The sequence below is a fragment of the Labeo rohita genome, chromosome 23, assembly GCF_022985175.1.
Source record: "Labeo rohita strain BAU-BD-2019 chromosome 23, IGBB_LRoh.1.0, whole genome shotgun sequence".
NCBI classification, from domain to species: Eukaryota; Metazoa; Chordata; class Actinopteri; order Cypriniformes; family Cyprinidae; genus Labeo; species Labeo rohita.
This window is the reverse complement of record NC_066891.1, coordinates 8,058,677-8,082,507: the sequence shown is the minus strand read 5'-3', so window position 1 is coordinate 8,082,507 and position 23,831 is coordinate 8,058,677. Positions and strand designations below refer to the sequence as shown.

General features: G+C 34.2%; 1 protein-coding gene across 1 annotated transcript; it reads left to right on the top strand.

Annotated features, from left to right (window-relative positions):
- The first annotated feature begins 1,223 nt into the window (after positions 1-1,223).
- Positions 1,224-22,025, top strand: si:ch211-225h24.2 (uncharacterized protein LOC564539 homolog). Its single transcript, XM_051096345.1, has 4 exons — positions 1,224-1,536; positions 10,746-10,793; positions 15,998-16,113; positions 20,734-22,025. The coding sequence occupies exons 1-4, from the start codon at positions 1,450-1,452 to the stop codon at positions 21,164-21,166; spliced, it is 684 nt and encodes a 227-aa protein (XP_050952302.1). The 5' UTR covers positions 1,224-1,449; the 3' UTR covers positions 21,167-22,025.
- Positions 22,026-23,831: the final 1,806 nt, after the last annotated feature.

Sequence of the window (23,831 nt, the reverse complement as noted above, 5' to 3'; positions counted from 1 at the left end):
GTGTCAATAAAGAGCTTGAGATGAAATCTAATTTTAAAAAATAATCAAGGTTAATGTCACTTGAATACAATATTTTTTGTGTGTGTAATTTCTAATCAATCTGTAATTTTGAAATATTATGCAAAAAGAGTGATTTAAGATTCATAAAATACTAGCTATGAAATTAAATTCTCTCTCTCTCTTTCTGTCTATAAGACCCATAAGAAACATCCATACAAAAGTATTTATCACACTTTAAATGTATGAATTCAATGCACTATTGCAAAATATCAAACCAAGTTGATTAATTAAAAAAAAATCGCAATTTTAAAAATTAATTTTTAATTTTTTTTTTTATTATTGGAAGTAGTTCCCCTCAGGTTCATACAGGTGTGCAATTATTATTTTTATTATTTTATTTTGCTTTATTTTAAACTATTTTTTACCTAAAAGTGAGCTTTTTCCACTTGATTTGATATTTTTTGTCATTTAATGGTTTGTCTAGAATTTGAAAGGTGGGTTAAGTTAAATAGCAATTTTTTATTTTTTTTTTTAATTGGAAGTAGTTCCCCTCGGGTTCACACGTGTGCAGTTATTATTTTTTATTATTTTCATTTAAAATGTGAGATTTTGCCAGTTTGATATTTTGTCATTTATTACTATACCCTTTGAAAGGTGGGTTAAGTGTCCAGTTTTGTGGGCTCACCATAGTCTGCTTAGAATAAAAGTATTTACCACACTCTGAATGTATGTATTCAATGCACTTTTGCAAAATATCAAACCAAGTTGAGGCTACCAAAAAAAAAAATGCAATTTTTTTTAAATGAATTTTAATCAGGTAAATCCAAGTTGATTATAATTTTTTAACTGGGAAAAAGTACCCCTCGTGTTCACACAGGTTTGCAACTATTATTTTTTTTTAATTTTATTTTGTTTTGTTATTTATTTATTTATTTATACCTAAAAAGTGAGCTTTGCCAGTTAGTTTGATATTTTGTCATTTAATGCTATGTCTAGCTTTTGAAATTGTGGGTTAAGAGTCCAGTTTTGCGGGTTCACTAAAGTCTGCCTGGAACACATGAAAAACTTCTCCACTGACTAGAACGTCTGATTACACATTTGACTGTTCATGATAAGACCTCCTGTCCGGGTGGGAGGGTCCGAGGGGTCTGTCGCCCCGCCCACGTTGCCATGAGAACCAGCTGATCAGCGGCAATCTGATCCCCGATGGGAGGAGCAGCGGTCCAGGTGCTCCAGCCAACCGTATTCTCAGACGTTCATCAGAAGAAGATAGTGGGCCGGAGGAAAGTGTGCATGTGGGGTATCGCGAAGGGCAGGGCGAGATCACAGACGGGTTATTGTTCTGATTTAACCGCTGCCTCCTCGCGATCTCCTCACCAAGAGTCTCACATCCCATGGGCTTGGAAAATACCGTGCTTCTGAGATACATCTGAACTCCCTCCGCGTATAATGTTTAAGAAGAGCAAGAGTAAAGTTCTGGTGGATGAAGCGTCAGAGGAAGACGATGTGTCGTGGCATCAAGAGCACGCTAGTAAGGTAAGGTGGGATGTTGCCCGTGGGCTTCAAACTTGAGAGATCAAATGTGCTTGAGTATGATAGTTTGGCTGGCTCACATTTCTGCCTGTACAGTAACTGTATTGTTTACAAAGCGGATGCGCCCCCGAGTGAGTCGTAAAGTAGCCTAAGATTATAAGAACAGCAGCGAAATAATAATTATCATCCTGTATAATTAAATCCACTAATTAATGTGTCGCTCTACTTTTGAAATTTTCAGTATGAAGGTCTGGAGGGTTTTTTCAGTATGAAACATACGGATCATGCGATGAAGGGAAACCTGAAATACTAAAGTATAGGAAAAAGAGAGTATTTATAATATGGAAGAATGGGATATGAGATCACAACAACTGAGGGAGTGAACATAACCGTGTTTGCATGCTTTTTGGCTCACATTTTGATTATCTACATGTCATTTGTATTAAACAGATTTCTGTACCTAGATAAGGCCATATTTAGGTTTTATAAATCAGAATAGAAACAGCTAATCAGAAGTTTAGGTCACTTATTTGGAATATATTCATAACTGAATGTCCCTTTGTTTTTGCTTATGTCATCGTCCATTAATAAACCCTTATCTGTTGACCAGTATGAATATGGACAATGAAAATATAGCAAAAAGACAAAGAGTGTGGTACAATGACTTTGTTCACATGCATTTTTGGATCATATTTTGGTTATTTAAATGGAATGTGCATTAACCAGATTGCCTAACCCAGATTAGGCCATATTTCGGTTTTTAGAAATCAGAATAAAGTCAGCTGGCCTGTATTAATTAGAATTTTTTCCCTTGGTTTGCTTATGTCATCGGCCATTAATAAACCCATATCTGTTGACCAGTATGAATATGGAAGGAGAGAATATGACAGTGAAAATGTAGCAAAAAGAGAGTATATTTTTATGCAAAAGCACGATAATGAGAATATAAATATTAGATTAAAAGAACTGAGCGACTGAGAGTCTGGTACAATAACTGTGTTCACACGCTTTTTGAGTCATATTTAAGGTTTTTAGAAATCAGAATAGAATCCGCTGGCCTGTATTAATCAGAGTTTTGCTTATGTCATTGGCCATTAATACACCCATATCTGTTGTAGACTAATATGAATATGGAAGGAGAGAATAGGCCATTGAAAATCTAGCAAAAAGTGAGTATTTGTAGTTATGCAAGTGTATGCAAATGAGAAATAAATAGGAGTATTACATTAAAAGAATTGAGAGATTGAGAGTGTAGTACAATAACTGTGTTCACATGCTTTTATGGGTCATATTTGGGTTATTTAAATGGAATGTGTATTAACCAGATTGCCTTACCCAGATTGGGCCATATTTAGGCGTTAAGAAATCAGAATAGAGTCAGCTGGCCTGTATTATTTAGGATTTTCCATTGGTTTTGCTTATGTCATCGGCCAATAATAAACCTATATCTGTTGACCAGTATGAATATGGAAGGAGATAATAAAACAATAAAAATATACCAAAAAGAGAGTATATTTTTATGCACGTGCACAATAATGAGAATATAAATAGGGATATTATATTCAAAGAATTGAGAGATTGAGAGTGTAGTACAATAACTGTGTTTGCATGCTTTTATGGGTCATATTTCGGTTATTTAAATGGCATGTGCATTAACCAGATTGCCTTACCCGGATTGGGCCATATTTAGGTTTTAAGAAATCAGAATAGTGTCAGATGGCCTATATTAATCTGAATTTTTCCCCATGGTTTTGCTTATGTCATCGGCCAATAACAAACCCATATCTGTTGACCAGTATGAATATGGAAGGAGAGAATAAGACAATAAAAATATAGCAAAAAAAGAACATTTGTAGCTATGTAAGTGTGCGCAAATGAGAATATAAATAGAATTATAAGATCAAAAGAATTGAGGGACTGAGAGTGTGATACAATAACTGTGTTCACATGCTCTTTGAGTCATATTTTGGTTATTTAAATGGAATGTGTATTAACCAGATTGCCTTACCCAGATTAGGCCATATTTTGGCTGTTAGAAATCAGGATAGAGTCAGCTGGCCCGTATTAATCAGAATTTTTCCCTTGGTTTTGCTTATGTCTTTGGCCATTAATAAACCCATATCTGTTGACCAGTATGAATATGGCAGAAGAGAATAGTACAATGAAAATACAGCAAAAAATGAGTATTTGTAGTTATGCAAGTGTATGCAAATGAGAAATAAATAGGAACATTACATTAAAGAATTGAGAGATTAATAGTTTAGTACAATGACTTTGTTCACATGCTTTTTGAGTCATATTTCAGTTATTTAAATGGAATGTGCATTAACCAGATTGTCATATCCAGATTAGGCCATATTTAGGTTTTTAGAAATCAGAATAAAGTCAGCTGGCCTGTATTAATTAGAATTTCTCCCTTGGTTTGCTTATGTCATCGCCCATTAATAAACCCATAAACAGATATGGGTTTATTAATGGGCGAATGTGTATTAACCAGATTGCCTTGCTAATTATTGCCTTACTTGACCCGGATTGGGCCATATTTAGGTTTTAAGAAATCAGAATGGAGTCAGATGGCCTATATTAATCAGAATTTTTCCCCATGGTTTTGCTTATGTCATCGGCCAATAATACACCCCTATCTGTTGACCAGTATGAATATGAAAGGATGAGAATAAGACAATAAAAATATAGCAAGAAGAGAGTCTATTTTTATGCAAGTGCGCAAGAATGAGACTATAAAACGGGAACATTCGATTAAAAGAATTGAGAGACAGAGAGGGTGGTACAATAACTGTGTTTTTACAGGTCATATTTCGGTTATTTAAATGGAATGTGCATTAACCAGATTGCCATAACTAGATTAGGCCATATTTAGGTTTTTAGAAATCAGAATAGTATCAGCTGGCCTGTATTAATCAGAATTGTCCCCTTTGTGTTGCTTATGTAAACCCATATCTGTGGACTGGGATGAATATGGAAGGAGAACATAAGACAATGGAAAAAAAAAAAAAAAAATTGGATTTGTAGTTATGCAAGTGTGCAAGAATGAGAATATAAATAGGGAATATTAGATTAAAAGAACTGAGAGATTGAAAGTGTGGTACAATAACTGTGTTCACATGCTTTTATGGGTCATATTTGGGTTATTTAAATGGAATGTGTATTAACCAGATTGCCATAGCCATATTAAGCCATATATTGGTACTTATTTGTAATATGCATCATCATAACTAAATGTTCCTTTGGATCTGTGTATGTCATCAACCATTAATGAACCTATCTCTGTTGACCAGTATGAACATGGAATAGGAGAATAGGACAATGAAAGTATGTCATATTAAAGCAGAATATAATGAATATATATTCCAGCAGAATAAGCATCTACAAGAGTATAGATCAGATCAGTCATGAGAAGTGAGCTCATAACATACAGTTTCATACTTGAAGTTTTATATTCATGTTTCTCTGAGCCAGTGGTGCAGTACTAATGATCATGTTGTTTGATTTTCGTGGATAAGATCATACATTTAGCTTAAATTAAATGTGGCTCTGCCCTGGCTGAGTTTAAATACAGATCCATGGCATTCGCCTCTGTCCTAGCTTTCAGATGTAATGTTCTGTCAGCTGTTAGACTGCAGGAGTTAGATAAGGTCCCTACAGCGTAACAGCAGGAGACGGTTGCAGATAAGCTTTCTTTCTCTCCCCCTCACACTTTTTTAAATGTATTTCAGAAGCTTGCACTATAAAGTTAGAGATTCCCACTGCGTTCTGCGGCAAGTGTGATATTAGACGGCCTTGGCTAGGCCACAGTCACGTTCGCCCCAACAGAATCTGTTCCACAAACATGTTTTTGAACTCAGAGATGGGAAAGAGAGGAGTCAAAAGTTTTGATATCCTCATCTGATAGTGAAAGACATTATGACGACTAGCCTAGCTGCTAGACCAAACTGTCGATGGTTTTCGACTAGGTTGGTTTACTTCTCATACTCCGTGAAAGCTGGCCTTTGAGAGAAGACCAGCACCACATCTGGATTATAAAATACAGCAATAAAATATGTTACCCTAATTGCTGGTTATTAAATAGACAGTTGAGATGATAAGGCGAATGATTATCACATGTACTAAAAATACCATAATACACTGCCAGTCAAAAGCTTTTGGACAGTAAGATTTTTGATGTTGTTGTTTGTTTGTTTTTTTTTTTTTAAAGAAGTCTCTTCTGCTCACCAAGCCTGCATTTATTTGATCCAAAGTACAGCAAAAACAGTAAAATTTAGAAATATTTTTACTATTTAAAATAACTGTTTTCTATTTGGATATATTTTAAAATGCAATTTATTCCTGTGATTTCAAAGCTGAATTTTTAGCATCATTCCTCCAGTCACATGATCCTTCAGAAATCATTCTAATATTCTGATTTGATGATTACTGAAGGATCATGTGACACTTAAGGCTGGAGTAGTGATGCTAAAAATGTAGGTTTGATCACAGAAATAAATTGCATTTTAAAATATATTCAATAGAAATCAGTTACTTTAAATAGTAAAAAGGTATTTTAAAATTTTACTGCTTTTGCTGTATTTTGGATGAAATAAATGCAGGCTTGATGAGCAGAAGAGAATTCTTTAAAAAACATTAAAAATATTACTTTTACCATGGTATTCTCTTAAGTATAATGGCGTACCAAGTAAACACCATGGTGCCATAGAGTAAATGTTATATATATATTTTCAAACTACTATAGCAAACATCCGATAGCATTTGTGACCCTGGACCACAAAACCAGTCTTAAGTCGCTGGGGTATATTTGTAGCAATAGCCAAAAAATACATTGTATGGGTCAAAATGATTGATTTTTCTTTTATACCAAAAATCATTAGGAAATTAAGTAAAGATCAAGTTCCATGAAGATACTTTGTAAATTCCTACTGTAAATATATGAAAACTTAATTTTTGATGAGTATGTTAAGAACTTTATTTGGACAGCTTTAAAGGCAGTTTTCTCACTATTTTGATTTTTTTGCACCCTCAGATTCCAGATTTTCAAATAGTTGTATCTCGACCAAAAAATGTCCTGTCCTAACAAACTATATATCAGTGGAAAGCCTATTTATTCAACTTTCAGATGATGTGTAAATCTCAATTTTGTAAAATTGACCCTTATGACTGGTTTTGTGATCCAGGGTCACATTTTTGTACCATTGTTTCATCACAGTATGAGTAAAGGAAAGACCTTAAAAACACTGAGGTACTTTTATTGCATTTTAATCAATGTCGTAAAAGTGAAAATACAAAGAAAATTTTTAGCAATGTTAAACTGAATTAATGCCTAAAAAACACATTATTACCACAATAGTATTAAAAATTGTACCATGTCCATAAATAGTGAAATATCTTGGGACTGAAAGTCATATAAACACTATCGTGGAGTTTTTCCTTTGTTATTTAAGCAAATGAGAATGCAAAAAATATACTTGTGGTACTCTCCCATTCACTGCTCTCGGATTTTACCCAACTATGATGACTTCCGCAATGAGAAAACTGGAAATGTGAGAAAGGTCCAACACTAACGTATGAAGTTATAAAAAAACGGCATACCAGTAAAAGTGACTGAAAAAGACAGGCGATCCCTTTTAACTGCATACACTTATGACTAATGGTTGGAAAACGTTTAGAACTATTAATAACACACAACAAATTCTTCAACTGGGTAAATAAACCAACTGTAAACGGCCAAGCCAGAGAAGCTGAAGACTGACGCAAAGAGGAAAAAATACTGTAGCAGGCAGATCAAACTCACTGTTCACAATGCACAAAATATAGGGAGAAATTGTAAATACTGAACTGGAGGTGAGGGGTTTATATGAATGTATCTCTGAGGGGTACAGACTGTCTTCTGAAAAGCTTAGGTGGTATTTTCTTTTCATCTTACCTCCGTATAATGCATATTAATATAGTATTTAAAAGATCAGCACTGCATTGTTTACAGTGCTAACCAAGAAAACGCTGTATTGCCATTGTTCCAAAAGCACCACCTGCTGTCCGTGAGGGAAATTGCGTTCCTTGTTTAGGTGTTTTTGTTTCATTAAAATATGTTTCATGTAGAATAATATCACAAAGCTATGGCCAGACCATTCTGTTTTGGATTTAAATTTTGAAATTGTACAATCTTAACATTAAAGCCCCAAATAACCATTATTTCCACTGTACCATGTCCAAAAATGTGTTAGTACTGTTCAAAGCTTATCGCTTATTTCAATAGTTTTTTCTACTAGGCTTGTGGATTGTATGTTGGAGAGGGAAAGGAATGTTCTGATGTTGTTCGGTCTACAAAAAGATATTTCAGTGAGATCCGCTTCCTTCAGTTGCTAGTCAGTTTGTTCACCCAGAACTTGGTATGTAGAGCAGGAAGCCCGACGGATGAGGACAAACGAACCTTTGCTTACATTCAGCTCCAGTTCTATTCAGGTCCTGTCAGAATTTTTGTAGAAAGTTTCGATTTTCATCCGATAAACAAGTTCTCATCGAGATGAATGTCCTCGCTGTTCCAGCGATTTATACTGAGCTATTTTATGAGCGTTTTATTTTAAACCATGTCAGGTTGCCAGTAGGTAAACATCATTATTTTGAGGTACAGTCTTATTGATATTGTGGTTAGTTCCTTCATAAATCAATTGAAGGCGGAATAAATAAACTCTGACCCTGTGTTCTTCAATCACAGGAGTTTTTTCAGTAAAGTCAAGTCTGAGCTGTCCCTAATATGCCACAATCATAAGAAATGACAAAGTCCAGAGGGTAAAGGACTTAAAATATCCGAAACATTCCTCTTTGCGTCTCAGCTTCACTCCTTCATTTATAAACGAGCACTCGAGAGAGTATTCGCACTGTAATCAGGCCAAACGCTGTGGTAAGATGGGGTGGAGGTGTGTGGCAGTGATACAAGGAGTGAGAGGGAGTAGAAATGAAAGAGGGAGTAATGAATTGGACATTGCAGGTTGATCTTTCTCTCTCTTTTTGCATGAATCATAATGTGCTCTCAAGTCATGTCAGAATATGAACATTTGCTCTGGTTTTGCCGTTTAAACTAGGGCTGTCAAAGGATTAATCGCAATTAATTGCATCCAAAATAAAATATAGTAGTATGTTTACATACTGTGTATATTTATTGTATATGTATGTATATATTTAAGAAAAATGTTATGTTTATATACAAAATATTTTATTTATATATAATATAAATTATAGTGGTAGACAACATTTAATCGTGATTAATCGCATCCAAAATAAAAGTTGTGTACATAATGTGTGTGTACTGTTTATATTTAATATGCAAGTATATATGCATGCACACACACATGTGCATGCATATTTAAGAAAAATATGTTGTTTATATATTAAATATATTTATATATAATATAAATTATATGAATATAACTATAGAAATGTAAATATTTCTTAAAATATATACTGTATGTGTGTGTCTTCAAATATACGTATATATACATCATACACAGTAGACATACATATATTATGTACACAAATCTTTTTATTTTGGATGCGAATAATCGCGATTAATCATTGCCCAGCATTAATATGAATATATATATACATATAAGTATATTTATGTATATTTTTAAATATATACATGTAGGTGTGTGTATTTATATATAGCTGTGCAATGATTAATCGCATCCAAAATATTTGTTTACATAATATATGTGTGTGTACTGTGTATATTTATTATGTATATACAAATACACATACATACAGTATATAACTTGAAAATACTTACATGTACATATTTATTGATATAATTAATATTATATATAAATATTGGTGCTGTCAAATGATTAATCGCGATTAATCACTTCCAAAATAAAAGTTTTTGTTTACAAAATGTATGTGCGTGTGCTGTGAATATTTATTATGTATATATAAATACAAAAGCATGTAAATATGCAAGAAAAATATGTGTATATATTAATTGATATTGATATATCATATCGATTATATGAATATACATGTAAATACATGTAAATATTTTCAAAATGTATGCAGGCAAGTGTTAAAAAAGTGTATTTTTATATAAATATTAAATATACACAGTACACACACGTATTATGTAAACAAAAATTTATTGGTAATCACGATTAATCGTTTGACAGCACTATATACTTAATATATAAACATAACATATTGTTTTTTTTAAAATATGTCTATGCGTGTGTGTATTTATATATACATAATAAATATATGCAACATACACACACACACACATATATATGTGTAAACAAAAACTTTCATATTGGATGCCATTAATCGCACAGCAGTAAGACATAATAAATTGCACAGCAATAAGACATAATAAATATTCACAGTACACACACATATTATGCAAACAAAAACTTTCACTTTTAACTCATGATCAAAAAAAAAAAAAAAAAAAAAATATATATATATATATATATATATATATATATAATAAAAGGTTTGGGGTCAGTAAAATTATATACAGTTTCTGAAAGAATTATTTTATGCTAACCAAGCTGCATTTATTTGATCAAAAATACAGTAAAATTTACTATTGTGAAATATTATTACAATTTAAAATGATGCTTTTCTATTTTAATATGTAATAAAATGTAACTGACTGAAAAGTATAAACCAATTCAAGGTGACAAATATCTTGCGTGACAAAACTACATTTCCCATAATTCCCTGTGGCAGATAAAGCATCAGTTACACATCTAATGTGCATCCTTTGCTCTTCAGGTTCTTGCACTAGCGCTAAAAGTTTCCTGTCTTTGTAGGGCAGTGAAAATGAGAGGTAAGAACTTTCAGGAGGCAGCAGTAGCGCAGGTGGGGCAGGAAGGAAGGCAAAGAGGTCAGACCCTTAACAGGAAGTTGAATGCTAGAGCAGTTGACTGATCACCCAAAACAGACAGCATTAATGATTACATTAACACTAACAGATCAGATTACCACTTGAAAATAGTGGGAGTTTTTTTACTCCTCACCATAGTTGTGTTATGACTCTTTTTGAGTTCTTTTTCCAAGTCCCTCCTCAAATGTGCAAGACCTTGTTTACGTTACCGTGCTAAAAATATTCCTCGCATTTTTGTCTGTGTGTGTGTTTGTATACATTAGCATGTGTTTAAGTGTGTGCGCGTGTTCTCATTGTTTTGTTCTCCTTGGCCTCTGCTTTTCAGGATAAGGACTCAGAGGGAACAGAGGAAGTTCTGAGCCCCTCAACAAAGGTAAACACACACCAGCACACACATAACAGTTTGTTGCTTTGAACAGAAATGCGAAAATTTGTTGACAGTGTCTGAAACAATACCATTGCAGCATTGTTAGGATGCGATGCAAAAAGAAACACTGAATTGCTGTTGTCTTTTTATTTTTGTTAGTTGTTTGTGAATGAACACAAGATTCGTAGTTTGATAGGACAGTATAGAGAGGATGTGACGCATTCTTTCAGAACAATCTGGACAATAGCAAATCCATCTTGAGACTTGCAAACATTCATTGGCGTGCTTTCCTTCAGTGGAATGCTGTTGGCATGTTATATTTTAAGTTGTCAAACAATTATCTGAACTATTCTTTGACCAGTAGAATTAAACAGGCCGTTTAATCTGATGTTAACCTTTGCATTGTTAGCACGAGCAACAGTAAATACACTTTTATGCAATGCAAAAAGCTCCACCATAGACCTTAGTCATATTTAATTTCTGCCAGGAATGAAAATGAGGCTGTGAAGAATAGTACAGCGTGTTCAGTGGATTGTACTGTTGTTTAATAACATACCAATTGTTCTGCTGACAAAACGTCTTTCCAAAAATGACTTTCAGTGGGGAAGAACTCTACAAAGCAGTTTTGAAAGTTGTGAGTTGTGAAAATTAAGTGATTTACAGCATCTAACCTGACTAAGGTCAATAAACAACTATTTAAAAGTAGCTGTATATTAGGATTAAATATTTTTTTTCCATGCAACATAAATAACAAATGTTTAAAGGGGTCATCGGATGCAAAGTTCACTTTTTCATGTTGTTTGAACATTAATGTGTGTTGGCAGTGTATGTACAAATCTACCCTATAATGATAAAAATCCATGCAGTGGATAAAAATTAATATCCCCTTTTTCAAATCGAGCAGTTCTCAGATGCCTGTCATTGTGGTGTCACACCCACAGAAGCCACTCCCACGATAGTTGATTGACATGAACGTCTTACCTCAGATCAGCTGTAACAGTCCGACCTCCATTGTTTCGATGCTGGAGCAGGGATGTAAGTTAGACAAGAATATCTCCGATTGAGCGATTGAGGTGTTGTGTTGCTGGATGTAATAATGAACATAGTGGTCGTCATTTACTCCCGACATCTGAGCCGCTGAAGATCCAGTGGATTACGTTTGTTTGTGAAGGGAATGCACCTTCCGATCTACATAAATGCATGTATGTTCGCGCAAACCATTCGTGATCCAGCTTCACTTACAGCAGAAGTGAGTATAGGGTTTTTTTATGAATCTCTGCAATCACCTTTCCTAATAACGTGCTAGTTAGGAAGTTTAGTGGCTAAATGTGGCTAAAGTAAACAGGCTCGTCACTCCAGAGAGAAGAGAGGGGCGGGGCGAGCAGAGCTCATTAACATTTAAAGCAGCTTTGACCAAAATGGGATGATTTTTGCAGAGCTCATTTTGACAAGGTAAAAAGGGTGTTCTTTTACACTGCCATTGAGAATTTTTAACCAAAGTACATTATAGACTTTTCATTAAGACCCTAAAGAATCATGTCAACTTGTGGAAAATGGGCATCCAAAGACCCCTTTTAATTTATCTTTTATTTATTTTTTTATTTTTTATCTTTTTCTTTAATTTATTTAATTTTATGTTTTTATTTTAATTCCCATTAATTTTCCCCAAAGAGAAACTGATTTCATGATTCCATAGAAACCCAAGTATTTTGTAGTTTTTAAAAAAGTATTTTTTATGTATATAAGTATTATATACACTACTAGTCAAAAGTTTTTGAAAAGTAAGATTTTTAATGTTGTTTTTTTTTTTTTGCTTTGTTGTTGAAGTCTCTTCTGCTCACCAAGCCTGCATTATTTGATCCAAAGTACAGCAAAATTTTGAAATATTTTTACTATTTTAAAATAACTATTTTCTATTTGAATATATTTTAAAATGTAATTTATTCCTTTGATTTCAAAGCTGAATTTTTAGCATCATTACTCCAGTCACATGATCCTTCAGAAATCATTCTAATATTCTGATTTTCTGCTCAAAAACATTTATTATTATTTTGAAAACAGCTGAGCAATTTCTTTAAGGTTTCTTTGATGAACAGAAAGTTCAGAAGAACAGCATTTATCTGAAATAGAAATATTTTGTGATATTATAAATGTCTTTATCATCACTTTTGATCCATTTAAAGCATCCTTACTAAAGAAAAGTATTAATTTCTATAATTTCTTTCCAAAAAAAAAACTGACTCCAAACTTTTGAATGGTATAGTGTATAATGTTAAAGCTTTTTATTTCAGATAAATCCTGATCTTTGGATCTTTCTATTCATCAAAAAACCCAAAAATTAAAAAATATTTCTAGAACAGCAAATCAGCATATTAGAATGATTTCTGAATGATAAATTAAAATAAATTTGTAATACATTTTAAATATATTTATTTTGTTTATATTTGCATATAAATAATTGCTCTTTTTGGACCTTTGTGTTCTGAAAGTAACAGTGTGTTTTCATAGCACAATGAAGTCTTTTAATCTCAAACGATCATAAGAAATCAGTTTTCCTGGATATGACCCCTTTATGGAGGCTAGCAGAAAAGGAATTTCACAGTTCGACTTCCAGAGAGTTCTGCTGTTTCCTCCAGCGATTGCAGGAGCTCAGTCTCAAGTTAAAGCGACAGTTGTTTATTTCCACTACGTGCTTTACCTAACCGAGCGGAGAGAGAGGGAGGACAAGACAGATGGAGTGATAGATGGCAGCCAACGAGTGCTGTGCTTTATTTGAGGTCAAAGACGAGTCCGATAGTAACGTCTGTTTATCCAACGGAATGAGTGATGTGCCCCAAGACACCTAATGCTCATAACTGCTAAATAAATGTGCTGGAACTCATAATAAGAGCCGGTCCTGACATAACAAGCGTTTATGTGTTAGTGCATAGTCAGATGGCATGTTTTAGCACAGCGGAGTGACAGAACACAAAGGTCTTTGCTTTGAAACAAGACAGGGAGCGGCGAATTAAATTAACCACGTGCTTTTACCTTTTTTAGTGTTTGGTACAATTCCTCCAGACATGCAGCAACAACTACTGAATATATCTGGATGATACACAAATGAAAGCAGTGTAACTTGGAGATCTTTATATATTTAGAAAAGATGCACTTGGGTAAATCTCGCAGAGAAATATTGAGGTTATATTTCACCCTAAAATAAAATAAAATAAAAATGTTTTGTATTAGTAAGCCTATGTGAGAACCATAAAGAGTATTTGCATATAATGTAATAAAACATCAAATATTACTGAGGGAAAAAATATTTATTAAAAGAATATCATAATGCAAATATAATTTATATACCAAAATTATTTATTTATTTATTACATTAATTTGATTTTTTTTTTTTGTCCATTGAATTAAGACGATTCTGAGAACTGAGGAAATGAAAATGTGCTTTATTGTCATTAAAAGAGTATTATAATGCAAAAAAAGATTTTTTAAACCAAAAATATTCATGTATGTATGTATTTATGTATTTCAGTAATGCAATTTTACTTTTTATTTTATTTTAAGAAGATTAAATTAAGAATAAAAATTTGCTTTATTGTAATTAAAAAATTATCAGTATGCAAAAAGTATTTTTAAACCAAAAATATTTATTTATTTATTTATTTCAGTAATACAATTTTATTTTATTTTATTTTATTGTCCATTAAATTAAGAAGATTCTGAGAACTGAGGAAGTGAAAATGTGCTTTATTGTCATTAAAAGAATATCAAAATGCCAAAAAAAAAAATTTAATCAATATATTTTCTCGATATATATATATTTTTTTAATGTTTTTTAATTAAATTTTTTACAGCAAATATTACCTTATTTGTTTATTTATTTATTTATTTATTACAGTAATGAGATTTTTGTTGTTGTTGTTGTTGTTGTTGTCCATTAAATTAAGAAGATTCTAAGAACTGAGGAAGTGAAAATGTGCTTTATTGTCATAAAAAGAATATCATAATGCAACAAATATTTTTAAACCAAAAATCTTTATTTATTCATTCATTCATTTCAGTAATGCAATTTTTATTTCTTCTTTTTTTGTCCATTAAATTAATAAGTTTTATTGTCATTAAAAGATTATCATTATGCAAAAAGTATTTTTTAAACCAAAAATATTTATTTATTTCAGTAATGCAATTTTATTTTTTTTATTTTTTTTTGTCCATTAAATTAAGAAGATTCTGAGAACTGAGGAAGTGAAAATGTGCTTTATTGTCATTAAAAGAATATCAAAATGCAAAAAATATTTTTTAACCAATATATTCTCTCGATTTTGTTTTTTTATGTACTTTTTTTTTTTTATTTAATTTTTTTACAGCAAATATTACTTTTTATTTATTTATTACAGTAATGAGATTTTTGTCGTTGTTGTTGTTGTCCATTAAATTAAGAAGATTCTGAGAACTGAAGAAGTAAAAATGTGCTTTATTGTCATTAAAAGAATATCATAATGCAAAAAAAATGTTTTAACCAATATATTCTCTTAATTTTTTCCATTTTAATTTTGGAGCGAAATATGAACCAATAGTATGGTGTGATAAAATATAAATTATAATATAAAATATAAATTATAATATAAAATTCTATTTCAGTCGAGGGGAGATCATTCTGTACAAGGCAGGTCCGAAAAAAAATGAACGACTTATGAAAGACAGCAAGAAATTGTGTCAAAGGTTCTTTCCTATATAATAAGCTGCAAAGCCGGGCCGGTATTTCAAATCCTGAGGGTCATACTGGACGCAGGCAGGAGGGAGTCTGAAGGAATGTGTCAGATCGCCAAATGACCTAAAACACACACACACACACACACACACACACACACACACACACACACACACGTGTGTCTACTCAGATATCCGTCCCTGCAACCTGTTGTAATCATCATAGGCCTTTCTTGTTTTTACTGTGCTTTTACCCTCTGTCCGTCAGACACAGCTTTCTGCTCCTGGAGACTCAAGATGAAGTGTGTCTTTGTGATTAGTTGTCTTTGCGCCAAGCCTAAACCTGCAATCATCTCTCACCATCTGTATTTCCGTCTCACTGAGAAACCAAAGCTGTGCCTTTCTGACACATAACAAACAGCCGTTTTACTGCACGCTGAGCCCTGTTCTAAGAATAAACAAGCGATTTCTGTATAGTTTGTGACTTTGTTTTTGACCTTTTGTAGGATTCAAAGTTAAAGAAGGTTAAATCAAAGCGAGAAAAAGGAGACAAGAAGTTGTTTCCATCTCAGGACGATGAACACATCTTGCTGACAGGAGTCACTGTGTCTCACAGAAGAGGGTAAGCTAAAGCAAATGTTTTGCAAGCCTCTAAAATTTTAATATGTATATATTTTTTTAGATGATTACAGTAATTTTAGATGATTACACCCAGCAAGTAAGGCTAGATGCAATGACCAAACTGGTATAATTTAAATCATACCACAGTTATCTTTGCTGAAAGGTTAACCTAAAATGTTTTAACCATGTACTTATGGACATTTTGTTTTATTAGTAGTATACTTATTAATTATTTTACCAAAATAAGAGGGATTATACAAAATGCATGTTATATTTATTTTGGACGGACCTGAATAAGATATTTCACATAAAAGACGTTTACATATAGTCCACAAGAGAAAATAATAGTTGAATTTATAAAAAATGACCCTGTTCAAAAGTTTACATACACTTGATTCTTAATACTGTGTTGTTACCTGTAACAGCTGTTCTTCAGAAAAATCCTTCAGGTCCCACAAATTCTTTGGTTTTTCAGCATTTTTGTGTATTTGAATCCTTTCCAACAATGACTATGATTTTGAGATCCATCTTTTCACACTGAGGACAACTAAGGGACTCATATGCAACTATTACAGAAGGTTCTAACGCTCACTGAAGGAGAAGTCCACTTCCAAAACAAAAATTCACATATAATGTACTCACCCCCTTGTCATCCAAGATGTTCATGTCTTTCTTTCTTCAGTCGTAAAGAAATTGTTTTTTGAGGAAAACGTTTCAGCATTTTCCTCCATATAATGGACTGCTGTGGTGCCCCGAGTCTGATCTTCCAAAATGCAGTTTAAATGCGGCTTCAAACGATCCCAAATGCAGTTGTAAACAATCCCAGCCGAGGAAGAAGGGTCTTATCTAGCGTAACGATCGGTTATTTTCATAACAATAATACAATTTATATACTGTTTAATGTCAAACGCTCGTCTTGTCTTACTCTACCTGGACTGTTTTTTTTCTGGATCGTGACAGTTAGGGTATGTCGAAAAACTCCCATCTCATGTTCTCCCTTAACTTCAAAATCATCCTGTCACTGTTTTACCTTTTTTGTTAAGGGTGTTTGATCTTCTTTGTATGTTCTTTGCAAAGACTGGGTCGGTACTTCTGCAATGATGTAGGATGATTTTGGAATGATTTTTGAAGAAAATACAATCTGAGTTTTTCGACATACCCTAACTGTCTTGAGGCCGAATACACAGAGTTCAAGGAGAGCAAGGCAAGACAAGCATTTGAGAATAAAAAGTATATAAATTGTATTATTTTTATGAAAATAACCAATCTCTTTGCTAGATAAGAGCCTTCTTTCTCAGCTGGGATCGTTTACAGCCACATTTGGGATCGTTTGAAGCCGCATTTAAACTGCATTTTGGAAGTTCAGAATCGGGGCAACATATCAGTCCATTATATGGAGAAAAATCCTGAAATGGTTTGCTCAAAAAACATAATTTTCTTTATGACTGTAGAAAGAAAGACACGAACATCTTGGATGACAAGGGGGTGAGTACATCATATGTGAATCTTTGTTTTGGAAGTTTTGGAAGTCCTAGTTCTTCTAGGAAACTGTAAGTATCTTATGTAGCTTCTGAAGGGCAGTACTAAATGGAAATAAATATGATATTTAGGCAAAATAGGAAAAATATACACATTCTGTATAAAATATACACATATCTTCTCATTCTGTTCAAAAGTTTTCACCCTCTGGCTCTTAATGCATTATGTTTCCTTCTGAAGCATCAGTGAGCGTTTGAACCTTCTGTAATAGTTGCATATGAGTCCCTCAGTTGTCCTTAGTGTGAAAAGATGGATCTTAAAATCATATAATCATTCGATTACACTAAAAAGCTGAAAAAACACAGAATTTGTGGGACCTGAAGGATTTTTTTTTTTAAGAAGAGCAGGCAGTTTAACTGTTCAGGACAAACAAGGGACTCATGAACAACTATCACTAAACAAAAAACACAGCTGTGGATCATTCAGTTAACAACACAGTATTAAGAACTAAGTGTATGAAAAGTTTTGAACAGGGTCATTTTTATAAACTTTCTCTTGTGGACTATATGTAAATGTCTTTTATGTGAAATATCTTATTCAGGATCAGTACTAAATAAAAAAAACAACAACATGCATTTTGTATGATCATCACTCTTATGTTGGTAAAATCATTAACATTTGGCAGATTATTTTATATATATATATATATATATATATATATATATATATATATATATATATATATAATTTCTATTACTTCTGGTCATTTTAGTAGCTTAAACATTCCATGATTTAATGATCTTTAGGACACAGATCCAGTGTTTTTGAGATGATTATCAGATGCTTGTACACGCACAAAAAAAGATGCTAAAAATAGAACACAGTGGTTTCTAGCTTATGTGCTTCTTCACAGACGTCTCTGTATTGAATGTGCTTGGTGGGAAAATTCAAAACCACACTGTCCAAATCTTTGGTCTGCCTCAAACTCAGGCCATTAGTTGAGCCAGAAATTGACATGTTGGGCTGCTGAAACAAACAAAGCCATGTTGTAAAAGCAGCACAGAGCCACAGTGTTTACAGTCAGTCTTTGAGGGAAATGAACCAATGGCTTACTTATAGTTGACTCTGCATGTTAAATTTATACTAGGAAAAAGTATTTTAAAACGATAGTTCATGCAAATAATGAACATTCTGTCATTAATTACTCGTGCTTATGTTGTTCCAAACCCGTAAGACCTTCGTTCATCTGCAGAACACAAATTAAGGTATTTTTGATGAAATCTGAGAGCTTTTTGACCCTGCATAGACAGCAACGCAACTGACACGTTCAAGTCCCAGAAAGGTAGTAAGGACATTGTTAAAATAGTCCATGTGACATCTTCAATCGTAATTTTATGAAGCTACGAGAATACCTTTCGTGCTCAAAGTAAATAACTTTATTTAACAGTTTCCTCTCTTCTGTGTTAGTCTTCGACAGTCAGTCTACGGTTGAACCTCAGATGTCACATGGACTATTTTATCAATGTCCTTACTACCTTTCTGGGCCTTGAACGTGTCAGTTGTGTTGTCTATGCAAGGTCAGAAAGCCCTTGAATTTCATCAGAAAATATCTTAATTTGTGTTTGAAGATGATAGAAGGTCTTTTGGGTTTGGAACAACATGAGGGTGAGTAATTAATGACAGAATTATCACTTATTGAGTGAACTATTCCTTCTCCTCCACCAGAAATGTGTGCACAGCACCTTTGAGTGCCTACAGATGAAAATATCCATACTGTGCAATAAAAATAGAAATAAATACATCCTTACATAAGGAATGGAAAATATCTCCTATATGATTTTGTACATAAATATAGTGTAACTTTAAATAAGCCAGTCAACCATCTAGTAAGTGTCTGAAATAGAAACCGCACCCTGCGGCCCAGCCTCTGTCCTTTCTGCTGAAGCATAAGTAACTGCCTTGTGCCATTATGACACATAACCAAACAACATACTGGACGTACAGCATAATAAATTCACTGTCTAGCCTTGTACCCTTTCATATATGGAAATTTTGAGATCATTCCAAAGTTTGGGGTCACTAAGTTTGTGAAAGAAATTAATCCATGTATACTTTTGTTGTTTATTCTGTTTTCGCCATAAAGGTAGCATTGCTACTGACATGGCGTCAAAAAATAAATAAATGTGTCATAAGTAGCATGGGCATATTTGCATCTATTATGACTTTTTATTGATTTTTTTTTATGCCAAAAATCTTTAGGATATTAAGTAAAGATCATGTTCCATGAGGATATTTTGTAAATTTCCTACCTAAATATTTTTTACTAAATATTTAACTTAATTTTTGATTACTATAAATGCATTGATAAGAACTTAATTTTGACAACTTTAAAGAGGATTTTCTCAAGATTTAGTTTTTTTTTAAACCCTTAGATTCCAGATATCTCGGCCAAATATTGTCCTTTTTACTGGTTTTGTGGTCCAGGCAGGGTTGCCAGGTTTTCAAAACAAAACCCACCCAATTACTACTCAAAACTAGCCTAACTGCGCTTTGAGGGTGTCCTCCATTTAAAAACCGTATTCAGGGGTGTAAAATACACATTTTTTGTCGGTCAGTGTTGCCAAGTCCACGGTTTTCCCTATTACACTATTGCTGCTGGTTGTTTTTGATGTCCGCGGGCTTAAGCGACCCCAATAAAGTCATATTATCCGCTGGAATGCAAATATACCAGGTGAACCCCAACAAAAAGTGTGTATTTTACACCCCAGAATGCGATTTTTAATTGTCGAAATGTGACTGGGATAGTTTTGGGCTAGTTTTGAGTAATAATTGGGCGGGCTTTGTTGTGAAAACCTGGCAACTCTGTTGTCAGGGTTCTTCTGGTAAATTCGCATTCCAGGGGCTAAATATGACGTTATTGGGGTCTCTTAAACCCACGGACATCAAAAACAACTCGCGGCAACAGTGTTAAGGTAGCCCAATTCTGCGTGAAAACCACAGACTTGGCAACACTGCGTTCATTTATTTTGCATTTATTTTTTAAAATGGCCAGTAAAGATGTTTATGTGTTAATATGTTAATACTAATTTTTAGGTTAGAACATTTTCACTTTACAATAAATCATGCTTTTCTTCTCTCTCAGGTCTGCAAAGAAAAACTGGGAGGACGACAAGAGTAAAACGCACTCTGAAAAAGACAAAGCGCACTGTCTGTGGGACAGCATCACCATGACCATGAAGCAAATCACACCTACGAGGAAAATCGACAAGATCGAGGGCTGGGAGCCGCCTCAGCTAAACGACGGGATGGAAGAGGAAAAAAACGAGCTGGAGAAGAAGAGGAGTGACTCGTCCCCGCTGTCCTCCCCTCTGTCATTGTCTCTGCCACATTCTCTGGGCTTGCCGTCCTGGGTTGGCTTGGGTTCAGAGGAGGACTCGTCTCGTTACGCTAGTCTGACTGAATCACAGACGGGCGGCCCTAGCCAGTGGGCGGCTCGGGCACGAGATAAATTAGCCGCCGTTCGACGGCGAAGTCCAGCCAGCCTATCAGAGAGTAATTGGGAGGGGCTCAAATGATTTCTATATTGATGTCTGTGAGGATGGCCATACCCACTTGTATACCAACTCTGATTGGACAAGATGTGAAGAGTAGGACCCTCAGACCAAGAGTGCCTGCTTCCAATGATTTATTGTCATTTTCCTTTTTATAGAAATGCGAGTCCAACTTTTGAAGCAATGAAGCTCCTTCAGATAAGTCACTGGATGTACTTATAGTTTATGTCTGACATCACCATGATGTTTTGTGCGTTTCTTTTTAAGCCTATAAGTGGCATTTAAACAATCAAAGAGAGAGTTCAACCAAAAATTAAAATCTTGTCATTATTTATTCACCCTCATGTCTTTTTCAGACCTGTTTGGTTTTCTTTCAGTCTTCTGTGGAACAAAAAAGATGAGGATTAGAGGAATCCCTGCTGAGAAATCCAGCTAAAACCAGCCTAAGATGGTTGGCTGGTTTTAGCTGGTCAGAAGGCTGATTTTAGAGGGCCACTAGTTTTGGTCACTTTTTTTAGCTGGTTAGGCTTTTTTTAGGAGGGATATTCCAAGAATCATAAACCTTAGTCAGACGCCATATTGCATTTAACGCACATAAAGATTCTATAAACTTACAGTCTTTACAATGGTACGTACTGTATACGTGTCCTAAATTACATAATTTTCACAACATTCAAAACATAGTTTTTGTTTACCGAACATTTACGGAGAAGTTAACTTCCAGAAGAAAAATTTACAGATAATTTACTCACCCACTTGTCATCCAAGATGTTCATGTCTTTCTTTCTTCAGTCGATAAGAAATTGTTTCTTGAGGGGAAAAAATTCTGGAATTATCTCCATATAGTGGACTTCAATGGTGCCCCCAAGTTTGAACTTCCAAAATGCAGTTTAAATGCAGCTTCAAATGGCTCTAAACAATCCCAGCCGAGGAAAAAGGGTCTTATCTAGCAAAACGATCTGTCATTTTCAAAACAAATTGACAATTTATGTACTTTTTAACCTTAAACGCTCCTCTTGTCTAAGTCTGTGTGAACTGTCTTCCGGGTTCAATACGGTCAGTATAGTTAGGGTATGTCGCAAAACTCCCATCTCGTTTTCTTCCCCAACTTCAAAATCGTCCTACATCGCTGCAGAAGTACCGACCCAGTGTTTGCAAACTGAAAATGCAAAGATGATCAAATGCTCTTTACGAAAAAAAAAAAAGGTAAAACAACAATGTAGGATGATTTTGACGTTGAAGAAGACAACGACACTGAAGTTTTTCAACATGCCCTAACTGTATTGACCCGGATTACACAGACTACGCATGCGCATAGCAGAGACGAGACAAGACGAGCATTTGCGGTTAAAACGTATATTAATTGTCAATTTGTTTTGAAAATGACCGATCGTTTCGCTAGTTAAGACCCTTCATCTTTGGCTCGGATCGTTTAGAGACATTTGAAGCTGCATTTAAACTGCATTTTGTACGTTTAAACTTGGGATAACCATTGAAGTCCACTATATGAAGATAATTCCTTAATTTTTTTCCTCAAAACACAATTTTTTATCGACTGAAGAAAGAAAGACATAAACAACTTGGATGAAAAGGGGGTGAGTAAATTATCTGTAAATATTTGTTCGGGAACTAAACTTCTCCTTTAATAATCAGCATGTTTTTAAATACTTATCACAACCTCCATTTCCTCCCTGTCAGAAAATAAATATGGCGCTACCCTGACATAAGTCTATTGTCCTATACAGTACAAATGACAGTTTAAATATTATGAGTGTTTTTTATTTGTACGATAAAGTTATGTGAGAAACAGCCTAACTGTGCGTTCACACCGCCGCCGGCGAGAGCGTCAAAGTGGCCGGAAGTCATTCATTTTCAATGTGAGCCGGCGGCGAGAAGCGGCGAGAAGCGGCGCGGCGCGTTTTGGACGGTGTGGGCGTCGGGGAGAGTTGAAGTCAGGTCAACTTTATGGTAATGAGCTATGACGCGGCTCGGCGGCAACCAATCGGAATGTAGAAGTTCACCGCTTGAGAGGTTTCCAGAGAACGCAGTCCTGTAAACTTTGGTTCCGGCCACATTAGTTCCCAACGCTTGTTTTTCAGCGGGAATGCAATTCATTTGCTCAAAACAACACTGATTTGACCAATTGCAACCAAGATGGTTTGCAATGTAGGCTGCACACAAATTCATGTTAATGTTAATTAAAGACCAAGGCTAGTAAATGTCTCCTATTATTTTGAAATTACACTAGCACTTAACCATGAACACAAAAGCCACACCACACAAATGGCTTTTAATTGGTTTATTTCGTTAGCAAACATGTAACTACAATTAAATTACATTTCTTATTTTCACGTTTAAAATATTTAATGAGGTTAACTTACACCCTACTTGTGGTCAGTCTGCACAAGATCGGCATGCTTGTTTGCTTTGCGGCCGCTTTAAATACAAGACCAAGCGTTCGATCGTCAGAGCGTCAAAGAATCTTTGCACAGCGTTGTTGGCAGCGCGCCCAGAGCGAATTTTGACGCTCTCGCCGGCGGCGGTGTGAACGCACAGTTAGTCGCTGTATACAGCAATAAGTCTCCATTCATCCTTGAAAAGTCAGTCAGGACATTCGGCAAAACTTTTTTTTTCACAGAATAAAAACCAGATAGGTTTGGGGTGACATAAGGGTGAATAAACGACGAAA